Source organism: Phocoena phocoena, chromosome 18 (assembly GCF_963924675.1).
Source record: "Phocoena phocoena chromosome 18, mPhoPho1.1, whole genome shotgun sequence".
Classification (NCBI taxonomy): Eukaryota; Metazoa; Chordata; class Mammalia; order Artiodactyla; family Phocoenidae; genus Phocoena; species Phocoena phocoena.
Genome location: NC_089236.1, coordinates 32,714,775 through 32,731,688, shown reverse-complemented (window position 1 = coordinate 32,731,688; position 16,914 = coordinate 32,714,775). Strand labels below are relative to the sequence as shown.

Here is a 16,914-nt window from a genome sequence, read left to right as displayed (position 1 = left end):
TGCTGCCTGAAATACAAAATTTCTTTCTCTCAATTACTATATTATACCTTGGTATAATTCTTTCCTTTTAATCTTGCTATTTAACATTATAACCTTTTCTATGTTTTGTTATTGTGTCCATGGTTAGGTTTCTTGAGTAGAATTTACTGTCTCTCAAAGGGAATTTTAAGGATTCTGATTAATCTTACTATCTTTCTAAGTTTGCAATACAGGTACTATCTTAACAATTTGCCTTCTCAATTTGCTTACTTCTGATGTTTAACATATTATTTATTATTTTTTGTAACTTTTTTCTTATTCCTTTGCGTTTTCATACATTTTTCTCATTTTCCTATTTGGACCTCATTGTTTTCTTTCTTTTTTTTTTTGGACCTCATTATTTTCTAAATGAAGTGGGAGAAAGCCCTCTGAATTTTGAGGCAGGTTTATCCCCCCAATTTCCTTGCTTTCTAATTGTTTTAAGTGCTTTTAATTGTTTTAGTGTTTTCTTTTTATTTTTTCAGATATCAATCTTTTCATATGTTTTTCTCTAACCATAAATGAGCTAATTTGCCATGCTAAATTTCTTTTAGTATTCCTATTTGTTAATATTTATATTTAATCCTACAATCATATGCAACTTGTTTTATACATGATGTACAGATTTAGATTTTATTCCCTCTCTATCAATTATTCATTGATTATCTCTTTGAGATCATATAGTTATTATATTTTTGTGCTTTCTAATGTCTATAATGGGGTTATCCTTTTATAATTCCACTAATCTCTATCTTTTACAATATCATTTAGCTCCTTTGTTCCACCTTATGCTTGGGATATTGAGGATTATACACATTTATAATTTCTAGCACTATTATCCCACATTTATGACTGTGTGAGTTCAAAATGTGTGAATGAAGCTGATGATAACACAGATGGTGCTCTCATTGTTCGTCTGTAATTGATCCATGGTATCCTCAGGAATACAGCCTTACTCCAAGAAAGATCATGTTTTCTCTGTCTTATGTAAAATAGTGTTTTTATATGAAAATACCTACAAGTGAAATGATATGATTGGTATATAAAACAAAGTAGTAAGTAGTGGTAGCAAGGTCTGTGTGTGTTCAAGAAGTGACATCTGTCACTGGACAGAAGAAACAATAATACTAGTCAAATAAGGGGTAAACAGTAAAAGCATTAAATCTAATGCTATGAAAATATTCTTATATACTTTTGAAATCATTGTGTTTTAACATAAGATGTATGAGGTATAAAAATGGAAATAATGTTGAAATTCTCAGTAATAACATATTATCCCATCTAGTCCATTTGGACAGTTTTCCATTGAAATTTGTGTTCTAATATTGCATATTTAAGCTTTAGTTACATAAAAAATGTATTTCTCTGGCATATTGTCTACAATATTTCTGAACAGTGAAGTGCTATTATAACTTGGAAAAGTGTTAATGCACTGCTTGGCAGTTTTCTTAAAAAAATTTTTTTCCTGAACTATTTAGTAAGGCCAGAAGAAATTATGCAGGCTAATAACACACATGAGTAGATAAATATTACATGTACATATTGAGGTTTTATGGTTCTTTTCATTACAGTGTGATATCTCTATAGTGTTCTAAACATATTTCAGTTTTCTAAAATCACATCAAAATTGGCACCATTCCTATGTTAGGCTAATAACTAAGCATTAAAAATCAACCTCAGAACCAGCATAATAATATAGGACTGTTGTTTAAACGCTAGTTCTAAAACTGGAGAAGAGTATAAAATGTGCTAATGAAAGTTTCCCCCACAGTAATTATATTAAATAATTAAAATCTCTCACTTTATGAATTATTTTTGATTTTATATATAGAACTACATCTCAAATTGTTTTCTTACCTTCTTCATTATGAACCTTTTTTTTCCTCTTCCTCTTAGCAATCTTCCTGAGTTCTTTTCGGGTGCCATATGAGGAAATCAAAATGATGATATTGGAAGTGGATGAAACACAGTTGGGAGAGTCTATGATTCAGGTAAACAAACAGGCAGAGAGCTTAAATTCCAATATTTCATTGCAAGCTTCTCATTAAATAGAAATCTGTAAGTGAAGCAAAATTCTTAAACTAAATCATTCAACTGGAAAATCATTGCTGCATAATTAGTTTGAGCATAACTTCTGCATTGCCAGGAGATAAAGCTCTGCATCTTCTTTTAACTGCAAACTAAATATAATGCTATCAAATGATTACATTTCAATTATTTCAAATGACTGTTTTTGAAAGGCAAATTGTTTACTTTTACATGTATGTTTATGTTTTTGTTACAGTTAAGCCTAGTAATATGCTAATTTAAATATATTTGTATAATCCTTATAGAATGTATTTTTCTTGGGCTTATATGTCTTATAAAGGTATATTATTGTTTGGTATAGAATACTGAGGGAATTTTCTCTTTATTTAGAGTTATCTTGATTAACAACCCTTACTTGAGTCATTTGTGTTCCCATGAATTCTAGAAATTTGTTTGCATGGTATTCTGAATCATTCAGAAGGCTGGAAGATTTTTAAAATATTTTCTACTCACAGGATTATTTAATGAGTGCTAGTATGGTTTCAGAATTACTTGCTGAATTCTATACATAAGGTACAGTAATGCATGTCTTGACAGAATTTAAAGTTGGAGAAGCAGACCACAAATCATACAGTGGGAGAATAATATCTTCAGTTTGCTATCTTTTATTCTTATTAGTTATGTTAACAACTGATTAAAAATATTCTAGATGTTTTAATCCATCAGTAAGTGGTATCCTTGGAAGTTCTTGGTTTTGTCTGTCCCATCTTCTAAGTGTGGTGGTAATATATAATCCCATCAGTGATTTGTGCTGAGTCTCAGACTCATAAACTACCTAATTCAACAAACCTTTTTCAAGCATTTTTTTTCCCTCTAGTAGTTTCTCTTTACTACATTTTGTGTTTATTGCTGTTGATCGTGAATGTGCTTTGTTCTTGAGAGTAGATTTGTAAGTCCTTCAACAGAATATTTCTACTTAATGCATATGTATTTTTTACAATGTATTTGTTAAATATTTACAGAGTAGCTTTTAAGTTGATTATATGAATATTTTGGATGATCATGTGGCTTTTGTTGTTTGAGATGGAAAAAAGTTTGCATTTTAAAATTCATGTCCTAAGAACATTCAGTTCCATATAATTTATTAATATATTAGTTTTCTATTACTGCTTTAACAATTTACCACAAATCTAGTGGCTTACTATAAAACAAATGTATTACATTTTTGTAGAACAGAAGTCTGGTGTGGGCCTTACCGTGCCAAAGTCCAGGTGTCAGCAGACTTGCATTCCTTTCCGAAGGCTTCAGAGGAGAGTTCATTTCTTTGTCTTTTCCAGCTCCTCATGGTTGCCTGCATTCCTTGGCTGGTTGATGCCTCCCTTTAATTTCCAAGCCAGCAATGTTGCAGCTCTCTGTTCCTGTCTTATATAGTCACATCTTCCTCTTACTCTGTTATTCTCTCCCTCTTCCACTTTTAATGACCTTTGTGATTACATTGGGCACATTGGATAATCCAGGATAATCTCTCTAGTTTAGGGTCAGCTGATAGCAACTTTAATTCCATCCCAAACCCTAATTCCCTTTGTCATGTAACCTAATATTTCACAGGTTCTGAGGATTAGGTGTGAACATTTTAGTGGGATTGGGGCATTATTCTGGTTATCACACTTGCTAAATATAAAACCAATCTTATGAATTTAAAATCTAAAAATTTAGTTTAGACATATGCAAAGTCTTCAAATATTCATTAACAATAAGAATTTTATGCTATTTGAAGTCTTGTTTTTAATTTTAAAAATACTTTCTAATTGTAAAGTGAAGAACTTGCCTGTTTTGAACAGGGCATGGAAAAAGCATTACTTTGTAATAATCATTATTTTGGTAGGCTTTGTTCATTGTCATGATCTTATTATGGCATATCTAGTTATTTATTCATATATAACAAGATGTCAGTATTGATGTCATCTTTGCATGTTATTTTTCCACCTCGTTGTTACCCATTTACCTTTGTCCCATCAGTCTTTAATTAATTAATTAATTTAGCACGTATTTCATGGTGCTCACCATGTGCAGGGCATGGTGTTAGGCTCAATCGGACATAGACTTTACCTTTCTGGAGTGGCAAGGGAGATGGCATTTATATATAACTATAATACAGGATAAACATGGCTGTGTTGAGGTTGTTTTAGAACTAGGTAATGTGCTAAGTGTGCGTATCTGTGTGTAAGTGTCCTTAAAGGTTGAATATGGCATGTATGTAGAAAAAAGCAGAGGGATCATGTGAGGGAAAAGCTGGGTGTGTGGGGGCAACTGAAGAATTTAGTTCAATAGGAGCTTAGGATGGGAAATATGATGCAGGGAGAGACAAAGGAAGGTCGGGCCTGTACTCTTACAAATCACAATAGTTTCATTACTTTAGAAAGCAAAAATAATGAAGTGAAAAATTAATGAATTTGTGATGAAAGATGAAAACTTAAGTATATATTAACTAAAAATACTTAAGGGGATATGATGATTATCTGAAAGGATGCTGAAGAAATTCAGAAGCCCAATGTAATAAATAGATCAGATGTCAACTAGAATGATTAAAAGAAAATATTAATAACCAGGTGTTTTGATCTCAGGCAATTCTACTAAGGGAAGCTTCTGTTTATATGGGAAAATCATATACCTTTATTGTTTTTATTCAGTTTGATAGTATTAATGGTGAATACTTTTTTTAGGGATGATCTTAAATTGCCACTTTTTTGTTTGTTTTTGGCCAGTCAACCAAGTTTATGTCCAAAGGTACACAGTGAGTCAAAAACTTGTTCTTTGATCTAACTCTTTGATATGTAACATTCTCTAACATTATTTTTTAACTAATAACACCTTTGGGGTTATTTTTCCTCCTTAAATATATTCAGCATGATATAGGGTTAATTATAATTTATACTTGACTTTGGGCTTGTACAGAGTTTATAGATGGTGTAATTTGGAATTGTGAGCACCAACCACTCTTTTCTTTCTTAATTTTAATATCCGTATACTAACTCGCTATAATACTATTATAGTCGATTATATTTTGATTATATTTTGATACAGAGGATCTATATAGACTTTGTCTAAGGGATGGTTTAACAGAGAAGTGTAATTATATTTATTCCCTTGGTCTTTCTCCATTGGGAGTGTTTCTGTTGTCTAAGTGTGTGGCTTGTGACATGTTGACATGTCCTGAAATGGAAGTGATCCATATCTGTGGCTGTGCGTGGACAAAGGAGCCAGAACAACCAAATGAACCTGTGGTTTCTGGGCTGCAGATGATATAGGCAAAGGGCTGTTACAGCCATGGCACTTAAGTTCTCTCTATATGCTTTCATCTGCAAGGTGTATCATCCTGTGTCTTCAATGCCTTTTCAAATTTTCTTTCACATCAGAAAAGTTACTTTGTTTTAGAGATGTCTTCATTTTTATTATTAAAACTGTAATCATATTGGTTAAATCTTGTAAATGCTGTCATTAAAATTCCCTTGATTTCTTTTCCATTCTTTACCTTGCCTATTAATAGCAATATGATGATTTATTTTATCCCTGTGAGTGAAGTGCTAAAATATGTTTGGCTTTGCCTGAAATTTATGACATTTAATTCCCTAAAGCTGAAATGTAATTGATCACATTTATCCAGGTGAGAAAGCTGTTCCTTTGGTATAGGTTGAATTCTTCTTTCTCCAATATATAGCTACTCAAATAAACATTCAGTAGTACTTGATTTGAATATATAATAACCCTGGATAGAGAAGAGGAAAATTTTTGTTTTCAAGATGCAGAGAATGTAGCTTAAGGTTTAGTATTAGGGAGGTTACCTAGAAATAAAACTAAAGATTAACTTCTTCAATGATTTCCTTCCCATAGTTTATTAAAAATTTTTCCTAGAATTTAAGAAGCATATTTAGTGAAGATATTTTCTTTTGGTTTTAATTTTTAGAACTTAATGAAGCATCTTCCTGATCAAGAACAGTTAAATTCACTGTCTCAATTCAAGAGTGACTATAACAACTTATGTGAACCCGAGCAGTTTGCTGTTGTGGTAAGTACTGTCTCTCAGTGTCAGCTCTCTTTGGAGGGGATTTTCATACTGTGCAAAAACAGAGAAAAGGAAATGTAAGGCTTTTCATTTCACATCATCATTGCTCAAAAACATTTAATGTCCATCTTGCATTTTTTTTTAAACCTGAGGATATTTATGGGGAATTATCTTGATTTTAAAATATATATTGAAATTCTAGCCATAAATGAAGTCCAAGGATTTTTTTCAAAAGCATAAACATGATTTTTTTTAAAGTTCTCCTTTTAATGTCAAAATGTAAAATGAAACCTGTACTCCTAAGACTAGAGAGTATATTTGTGATTTATTCTAGAGCTGTGTATTCCAACATATTGCAGGAGTAGCTTCAGTTTTTCATTCTAATCATTCACTTCAGTTCATCTCATATTTTAGACTCTGAAATTAGAAATATAGTCTCTTTCTTGGCAATGAGGGTGAAAAATGAATACATTTTAGAAAATCTTCAAGACACCTTGATAATCACCTTGTTCCGGCTTCCTACTTTATAGAAGTTGGGGTCTAAAGAGGTGAAAAAAGACTTTCCAGTGTTATATATTAGTGGTATTGTAACTTTAAGATTTTTTATCAAGCTTTCTTTTCTCCTGCTCTTTCCTTCTACCATTAAATTATCATTTTGAGATTGGTTACACTCAGCCATCATGATGATATTTTAAAGTAGTATTTCATTTTTTTTAATATATAAGATTATTTTTTTCCTGCAGCCTTCAGCTATATTATTACCAACTTCTAGGGACATGATGGAATTGTATTTGATATAATTTTGAAAATTTGGGTTGGATAACTAAAGGACTATGTCTACATACTATATTTGGCATGTTGTCGACGTTTGCTCTTAAACTCCTTCCTCTGTCTTCATGAACCCATTCTACTCAGCCCTCCCTACAGCACCTCCCCTCCTCCCTCACCCCTCCATCCTGAACCCAAAGTTCACAAACTCAGAAGAAAAAAAAGCACCTTTTTCCTGTTCACAGCCTTATAATTTTTATTATAAAACTTTTAAATTTATTATCTTTAGAAAAATGCTTTTTTTTACCCAATTCTCCAGAGTACTCTTTCCTCTTCATCTTGTTTTTCTCTTTTCTTTTTTTTTAATTTCCTTATTTATTTTCTTTCACCTGGTCACTCTGTCGTTCTCTTGATCCCTATTTGGCATATCTTCCATATGAGACACAAGAGAATTTGCATTACATTTTTAACCGCAGACTACTTAGAGTTTTGATTTTTGCCCATCTTTTTTGACTCTTGAATGAAAAGCATAACATGTAAAATTATAATTTTGAAATATTCCCATCCACATTAAGCCTGAAACACATGCAAACTTATGTGAAAATGTCTATTTAACGAGTAACCTTTTATGTTGCATATCATCACAGAGATTTAAAACTATTCCCATGTTCTTTCTAGTGATTGTCACGGAAGAATGAACTCAAACTTGCAGATATTTCAGGTTTATTTAAATAGCCAGGTTATGCCTGCCTTTGAAAATGAGAGTTCACATCAAAGAGATATGATTTACAAGCAGTGTGCTCAGAGGGATCAGAAAGTTAAAACAATTATATTCCCAGATACCAGAGCTAGAGGTTATAGTTTTGATTTTAAGACAGAAATGGATCACTTCCATTTCAGGACAGGTCAACACAAACTTGACCTTGACTCTCCACATTCCATGCTGGATCATACCTGACTACAAATGGAATATAATGAGAAAGGAGTGACGCTGTTGAAAACCATCTGCTATGGAAATATGAACAGAGCTTCATTACCTGTTGATTATGAATATTCCTAAAAATATTGTTTCAAGTTCTGGTTTGTGTTGTACTAACATTGTAAAATATAATTGTCTTGGTGAAGAAAGCAGAAAGACAGTTGAAGAAAAAATGAGGGGGAGGGGGTGACAAATGGTAATGTTCTTCAACTTCACCTTTTTTTCCATATCAATTATTCACCATTTCCAATCTGGCTCTCCCTATGTCTCAAACTCCCGCCCATCCCCCAAAAGACAGGAAAATTTGCTTAGAGTTCTGAACAATACTTGAGAGTTACCCAAAAAATGATGAACAGCATGGAATGCCTTGAAGTTTTCTGTTCTCCTTTCTGGATTAAAAGCTCAATAAGTTCACTAATTCATTAAAGAGTGATGTGTTTTCAATTTATCGACATTGTATAAATGATATAAATTTGGTGGTTTTAGGAAACTGATTATAATTACCAGGTACATTTTTAAAGATTCCTATAATGCTGTTTTATTTTTATTATTATTTTTGCGGTACGCGGGTGTCTCACTGCCGTGGCCTCTCCCATTACGGAGCACAGGCTCCGGACGCACAGGCCCAGCGGCCATTGTTCACGGGCCCAGCCGCTCCGCGGCATGCGGGATCCTCCCAGACCGGGGAACGAAACCGCGCCCCCCGCATCGGCAGGCGGACCCTCAACCACTGCGCCACCAGGGAAGCCCTGTTTTATTTTAAAAGTTATATGCTTAATGTAATTGTGTATATGTCAAAGACGGGCTGTTATCTTGAGTTAAGCTAAACTGCAGATTCCTACAAGACTTTTCTCTTGTAGAAAAGCCTTTACTTATTGACTAAACCTAAAGTGCTAATCATTTCTAGATGAAAACTCATCACAGAGTCATAAACAAGGAAGAGTCAAAGGTTGGGATAACCTTTGCACCCAAATAGGGCCAAAGCTTGCCTTTTTATTTGTTTTCACTATAGATAGACTTGCTGTTAGCTCTGTTTCATCTTCAGGTTCTATACACTGATATTATGATTTCTAGCATTGTTTTCATTTTAACGAAAATCAGTTAAAACCCTGCAGTTGTGTTACTTGCCAGTCAGTTTACATTTTTCTTTTATCCAGTTATGTAAATTCATTAATTTGACTCATATGAATTACAGAAGTATTCTTTTTAAATAAACACTCAAATTTGATACAATCGATAAAGTCACTAAGGTTGTTTGCATTATATAATCAACTTTAATTCCAAACAAGAATTATGTAAAATAGTAAATAAACAAAATGCAGCTTACCTGGACATCTGTGTTTGTTTACATTATTTCTCTTTGGTAGAAAGGCAGTGTTCAAAAGTAACACATCTAAAATGCTAATAACCAATGTCAATTAAAGACCAAATAGAATGGATAAAATATAACATATAAATTAGAAATATGTTCTACTTTTGTCATGTATTACATACAACTATCCAGGGTTCTATGTCCTATAGAGTATGGTATACAAATATAGTATTCAGAAATATGTGAATATCCATTAAGTTGTACATCCTTTAAGCTTTCTTTCAACCACTAAAGCATTTGCTATGTCTATATTCTTTCCAGGTTTCCTGTAATACAGAGTTTCATATCCACTTTTATTTATTTCTCCCTTGAAATTGGAAGCAAAATTCTTTAATCCTGATATTATCTCTATTCTTTAAAAAACAGTCTTAATGCAGGTGTACTAGACCTGGGTACTTTTATGGTTCTAAGGGTTTAGTCACTCATCTGTTATTACTGGTAATTCAGAATCTTAAGGTATCTCCCTGAACTAATTCTCCCTGCAGCCCTTCTGACTCGGGCATTGGCCAGTTTGAGCAGGACAGTTCTCAGGTGTTCCAGAGCTGGCCCTGTCTATGCCTTGTAGTCTAGTAGTGGTGTTGACATGGTGGTGGCTGGTACCTTTTAGAACTGATATCCAGTGCTGTGAATTCAGGACCTAGTAGTTTAATGCTATTATTGACTTGTTTTGTGGCTGATAGTGTATTTATATGTCCTTTGTTTTCCAGGGGATTTTGGCATAAGAAAAACAATAACCCATCAAAAAGTCTGAACAAGCTGTCATTTAATGTTGAGAGACTAAGTGTTCTAGTCAAATGGTATTTTGTTATTTTAGAGGAGCGTTCTGGGAGGTGGTTCATCTCTATATCTTTCTGTGTGACTTGAAATGAATGAGACAGTTTACATGCTAATTTTATTTGTTGGTTTAGGTTTTGGGCAGAAGACACTGAGTACTAACCGATGTGCTGAACTTGAAATATTCTTTTCCCTGGATAGTCCAGGACACAAATTTTTGCTGAGAAATTGGTTCATATTTGGCATGTCCTTGCCTCATGCTTTATTCAACTTAATTTTCTATCAGTAAGATTTAGAAATGAAAATATTCTTCCTAGAAACTCTCACTCATTGGATCAGTTAACTGTCTCTTTTCTTGGATTCTTCCCTTCCCTCTTTAGCCCCAGAACCTTCTCATTTATTTCCCCAAAATATTGCCTACTTACCAAAAGTTGGTTCCCATTGTGTAGAACCTGATTTTAGTTACGTGACTGTATTTTTTATATTAGCAGTGATCTTCTGATCAATAAGCCATTAGGTAAAATCACTGTGCTCACAGTAGCATGGTTAACTGTGTGAGAAATAAGATATGTAAATATTCAGTGGGATTACAAGATTTAGCTGAAGTTTAGAAAGAGGCCTACAATTTGCATTTGAAACTTGGTGTACTAGACTTTCTTTGATTAAAAATTCTAGGTTTTTGAGTATTTGTTTCCACATTATTTAGTTCTGTTAAACTGCCAATTCTTCAAAGGAATCATAATGTTTATAGGAAATTGAATTAAACAATGTTCTGTTTGTGTACTGTATTTTGATCTACCACCATTTGGTGTCACTGTAGGGCAGGGCTTTTAAACTTTGTGCAGTAGAGACCTGTTTTGTTTTGTTTTTTAATCAAAAAATATTGTAGGAAGTTCATGCAAATTTCCCTGCATTAAAAATGCCTCATTTTAAAATACACCTAAATATTCGTGTTATAAAACATTTAAATAGCATATAAAAATATTGAATACAATGTAGAAGCTCCTTGTATCTCACTACCCACTGCATTTCATATAAATGATCATTTTTAACATTTTGTTGACTTTCCGATCCTATTTCTTTGTATTTACAAATGTATGCATGTTCATAAGCACATTGTTCTGAAAGTTTTCACCGTGAAATATGTTTTGGAGGCTTTTAGTTTTATAATGTGTTGTTTTGAAATTCCTATGTGGTATTTCATGGTCCCTACTATGACTTTTTCTGTAACTATTCCCTTAATGAAGGATAGTTGAAAGAAAGCTTCAAGGACGTACAATTTAATGGATATTCACATATTTCTGAATACTATATTTGTATACCATACTCTATAGGACGTAGAACCCTGGTTAGTTGTATGTAAGTAATACATGACAAAAGTAAAACATATTTCTCATTTACATGTTATATTTTATATATTCTATTTGGTCTTTAATTGACATTGGTTATTAGCATTTTGGATGTGTTACTTTTGAACACTGCCTTTCTACCAAAGAGAAATAATGTAAACAAACACAGATGTCCAGGTAAGCTGCATTTTGTTTGTTTACTATTTTACATAATTCTTGTTTGGAATTAAAGTTGATTATATAATGCAAACAACCTTAGTGACTTTATCGATTGTATCAAATTTGAGTGTTTATTTAAATAGAAGACATCTGTAATTCACATGAGTGAATTGAAGATCCACATTACTTACTTAAAGGAACGTTCTGTGTTTTGGGAGAAGCTTGGTTCTTTGCACATAATAGGAACATGATAAATAGCAGTTGATTAAGTCTTTCGTTTGATTGTGTGGAACATCTTGTAAAGTTGTAAAATAAGCAATGAAATGCCACTGACCATCCCTCACTAGCTCCCTAAACTGCTTCAGTTGCTTCCCATAACTTTTACATGGACGTCTAAAATTTTTAGAATAGCATTAAAGTTTTAAAAACAAACAAACCAACAAAACTTCATTGAGCTATAATTGACATACAGTAAAATGCACATATTTAAAATTTGCAGAACTTGATTAATTTTGACATAAGTACACTCATGAAACCATCACCATAATTAAGATAATGAACATACCGATCACCCCCAAGTGTTTCCTCAGACTTCTCCATAATCCCCTCCTTCCTAGCCACCCAGTCACCCAGCATTAGGTCTTTAAGGAGGTAATTCCTGCCCCGTCCACTGTCTTACTTTCTGCTTGTGCTTCGTCTTTCCTCCACAACTTGCTGTGCTCTCAAGGCACCACACTCAGGGCTGTCAACAGGCTGCTTTTCCTTTCTTTTTGCTTTGAGGAAGCCCTTTCTGGAATTCTTTCCCTAGCATTTCTGTTATTCCCTGTAGAATTCAGGATCCTGCCTCTTTGCTACCATAATGCCCAGTGTATATATCTAAATGGTTCTTATTACCCTGGAATATAGCCATAGTATTCATGTATGCTTGGAACTTTTTGACATGGTATACTACACAGACACATCATAATTGTCCAAAGTCCATAGATTACCTTAGGGTTCACTCTTTTTTTTTTTTTTAACATCTTTATTGGAGTATAATTGGTTTACAGTGGTGTGTTAGTTTCTGCTTTATAACAAATTGAATCAGCTATACATATACATATATCTCCATATCTCCTCCCTCTTGTGTCTCCCTTCCACCCTCACTATAGGGTTCACTCTTGGTGTTGTGCATTCTGTGGATTTGGACAAATATATAATGACATGTATCCATCATTATGGTATAATACAGAGTATTTTTTTTAAATCACATTTTGAAATGAAAATGTTAGATACTTTTGAGATAGTTTTTTTGTTTTTGTTTGTTTTTGTTTTTGTTTTTTGTGGTACGCAGGCCTCTCCTGTTGCGGAGCACAGGTTCCGGACACGCAGGCTCAGCGGCCATGGCTCACGGGCCTAGCCGCTGCGCGGCATGTGGAATCTTCCCGGACCAGGGCACGAACCTGCGTCCCCTGCATCGGCAGGCGGACTCTCAACCACTGCGCCACCAGGGAAGCCCTGAGATAGTTATTTTAATTTTTGTTAAAATGGGTCTCCAGACAATTATTTCTCTGGGTAAGAATGGGTTAATTCAGAAGTAGACCAAGTACCCAACACTTTTGGGCATAAAAGTATAATTTCACACTTTTTTTCAAAACAGAATATAATCATCCTATATGATTCTGCCACCTAACTTGTAGACTTGTCACACTATTCCACTTTTCTCCTGGTACCACACCTACGTTGGACCTTTTCCTGATCCTTCTTTAACTCAGAAGGCCATGGTGTTTAAGTCTGTCAATACTCAGGTACTCAGTGGTTGTATATTCTAAAAAGTGTTGAGGAAATTGTGATTTGGTATAAGAATCACAGCTTATTGAAACAATTTAAGAAAAGACTGATGAAGATTGGTGAGGGACCTGAAAGAAGATGTCCACTGAGCCATCGCTTTCCCATATTTAAAGTATCCATCCCTCTCATTCCTCAAGTGCTGATTATTTTGAGTGCTTTGCAAATGTCCAGATAAAAAATCATTCATGTTTCACAGAATTATCACTTTAAAACTTAACAAAAGACATGGAATTAGTGCAATACAGTGTCTTCTTCAAGGACCCACTTTGGCTTCTTATAATTACTATTTCCTTTACTCTTTAATAATTCATCTTCAGTTTTGTCTGTCAGTGGCATAAATCTTGCCAGTCTCTCCTCCTGGAAAATATGAAGTTCTATTTGTCTTCAGTTGCTGCTTTTTGGTACCTGTCCAGTTGTCCCAGGTCCTTCACATTCCATGATGCTCTAGATAGCACTCTGGCAGTCTCATCTGCAAATCTACCCAGGAGGACATTTGTTTAGAATAATAAACTGTTATAACTCTATCCATAGCTATTTAAATCTTAGAGGTCTGCTTCTCTTAAGATCACAAACGTTCAGCTGTTGTTCAGTTATTCTTGTCACTTTGCTTTGCAACCTTCTTGACATGCTTCTACCAGGATCCAGGACTTAATATAGGCTCACTAGCACAGATGGCTTTTCTTCCACCTAGTTTAGGGCTTATTAATTTAGCTTGCTTTCAATTGTCATTGATCTGTAGCCTGAAATTCTTCAGACATGTAATACTTCTATCATTTTCCTTATGATCTGATTTCTGCTTTTCATCTCCTTTAGCAGTCTAAGTCAAAATGATCACAGTGCCATTTGAATTTTTAGTGAAACTTATAGAAATTCTGTTGGTTTAAGTAGTTAAACATCCGTTGTCAGCTAATGTCTGCTGGTTTAAGTAGTTAAACATCAGTTGTCAGCTAATATCTGTCTTGCCCATCGTAGTATTTTCTCTGAAGATCTTTTCTCTCACAGATTTCTTCTTAATTCTGCCTACATATGACACAATGGGGGTACATGTTGACAGAACTCTTAAAAGTCCATTTACACCTTTTTCTTTACATGTTTAACAGGTAGTATAAAATACTGTGTAACAGATTTATCGATTTAGGCAAATATACTGAAATTCACAGAAAATTAGAGGCTTTTTTATGGTTGAACTTAACATAGCTTCACTGCTGATAGACTGAGTATATTTAAGAACATCTCTGGTATTGATCTGAGTTCTCATTAGATGCTTCTGAGGAAATAGCTTCGGGTCCATTAGTGTTGCCTCAGCCTTTTGGTGTTACAGGGGTCTGGATTACCAGGTGTTTTATGGATGAATTTAGACCTTGAGATTATATTGGTAACTGTACTGCTGTCTCATGTGTTTTATTTCAATACCCGTCTCCTTGGTTCAGCAGTGATTCATTCGTTTGTTCATTTATTTGGCAAATATTTATAGAACACCTACTGTGTGCTGGGCATTGCTCTGGACTCTGAGTTTGTTGCAGTGAACATGTCTCTTACTCCTTCTTGGTCTTACATTTTGGTTGAGTATAGTAACAATATACACAGAAACAAAAACGTGATGTAATATCAAGTAATACTAAGTACTCCTCAGGAAGTGGTGGCATGAGGGTGGTGCATACATGTGAGATTAACATGGCTGGGGAAGGCCTCTCTCATCTGAGCAGAAGCCTGTGTGGCTGTCTTGGGGAAGCATGTTATAGACAGAGGAGACCACAAGCGCCAGGCTTTGAGGGATATGTGAGTGTGACACAGCTGAGGCCGGGGCTGTGGCAAAGTGAATGAGGGGGTGTGGGAATAGGAGGGGACATCAGAGAGATACCACCAGGACCTTGCAGCCATGTTGTGAGGCCTGTGGACATTATCCTCAGAAAGCCATTGGAGAGTTTTAAACAAAGAAGTGAAATTATCCTATCTGTGCTTTAGATTTAGATCAGATTGATTATTCTGGCAGCTGTGTGAGGAACAGATTGTGGGGTGGGGGCATAAATTGAAGGCAGTGGCCAGTTAACATGTTATGACAATGATTAAGGTGAGACATAGTGGTAGCTTGATAGGCTTGATGGCAGTGTCTCTGGTGAGAAGGGCAGATTCCATATGTATTTTGTAAGTAGGGAAGCCGGGATTTCTGACAGATTGGATTTAGAGTATGAGAGGGAGTCAAGGATGACCCCCAAGGTGCTTGGCCTGTATAATTTGAAAGATAGGAGATCCTGTTTACAGAGAAGAGGAAAAGACTTGTAAGAGAGACAGACTTTGGGAGGGAAGATCACTTAAAACACCTATAGACATCTAAGTGGACCTATGAAATATGTAGTTAGGATGTAAGCTGGGAGTTCAGGGCTGGAGGCATAAATTTGGGAGCCAGTCACGTACATGTGGAATTTAAAGCTGTGGGACTGGATGAGATCAGCCAGGGAGTGAATTAGAAATGTAACACAGGAGACAGTGAAGGGTAAGGCAAAATATGCAAAGCTTACTGGTTTTCTCAATCTTCTCCCTTGAGAGAGACTCATTGTCAGCAACGTTTTGTTTGCTTTTGCTGCTGGTTACCACCTCTCTGAGGAAAATTGCAATCCATGGTCTAGGGAATTGTACAAGGTGATTTTATAATGTGACACTATTGCAGTTTGTTTCAAAAACTAAGCATGAGGAAGGGTGAGAGGGCTGTTTGGCATTTGTGGAATATAATTCATCAGGGACCTTTGGAAAGAAGCTAGTGGTCATGAGAATGTGTATCTGTGGAAAGGAAGAAAAGACTACTTTTGCCTCTAGATTTTGCTCTCATATGAAAGAAATTGGAATGATCTCTAATATATCATAATAATAAATGTATAGCGCCTATATTATGAACTAAGATAAAGTTAAAATGCCAAAAGTGTGCAGGCATATTCTGTGATAAAGTCTTGTTTAATCAAGGGATTGAGTTCATTTAGTTCAAATCTACATCAAAATAGTAATATCAAATCCTGCCATTAATGGGAAAAAATCACTTACATACTACCAATTGTGTTCTCTGTAGAGTGGGAGGATAAGTGGAATTGAACTCTGAATGAATTCTCTTATGAACTTTTGTTACCTTTGTTCCCCTGAAATTAGTAGAATGTCAGCTATATTAAATAACTTTGCAATTCTTTAATTTATTAGAACGAATAAAAACACAGCATGATCAGAATGATATGCTATTTCATTGAGTTGCCAACTCTAGTAAATTTCTCAAAAACGGAATTGTCAACTGTGATTTATATTGATCTTACCCCTTTTTTCATGTGGTGGCAAAAGATACGCAATTTTGTTTGTGTTCTATCTAACATGAAAGTAAAATGTAAAATGTTGTGAAATAATTTGATAATATTAAGAAGTGATATCTATGTCAACTTATCGATATCACAGTCTGTTCTTAACACAGCAGCTAGTGACATAAGGCAGATAATGTTCTGTCTCTACCTGTAACCTTATACTGACTTCCCACCTCATAGGAGGAGCCTAAATTCCTGCTATAGTTGACAAGGTTCTGCATACGTGCCCCTGCCTC

At 34.5% G+C, this 16,914-nt stretch overlaps 1 protein-coding gene across 4 annotated transcripts in view; it reads left to right on the top strand.

Annotated features, from left to right (window-relative positions):
- The window catches only part of DIAPH3 (diaphanous related formin 3), a 556,147-nt gene that overhangs the window by 254,561 nt on the left and 284,672 nt on the right, over positions 1-16,914 (top strand). For all 4 annotated transcript variants that reach the window (XM_065896255.1, XM_065896254.1, XM_065896253.1 and 1 more), the window contains 2 exons: positions 1,915-2,009; positions 6,011-6,112. In XM_065896255.1, the coding sequence (XP_065752327.1) occupies positions 1,915-2,009; positions 6,011-6,112 (197 nt within the window). The remainder of the gene's footprint in view (positions 1-1,914; positions 2,010-6,010; positions 6,113-16,914) is intronic.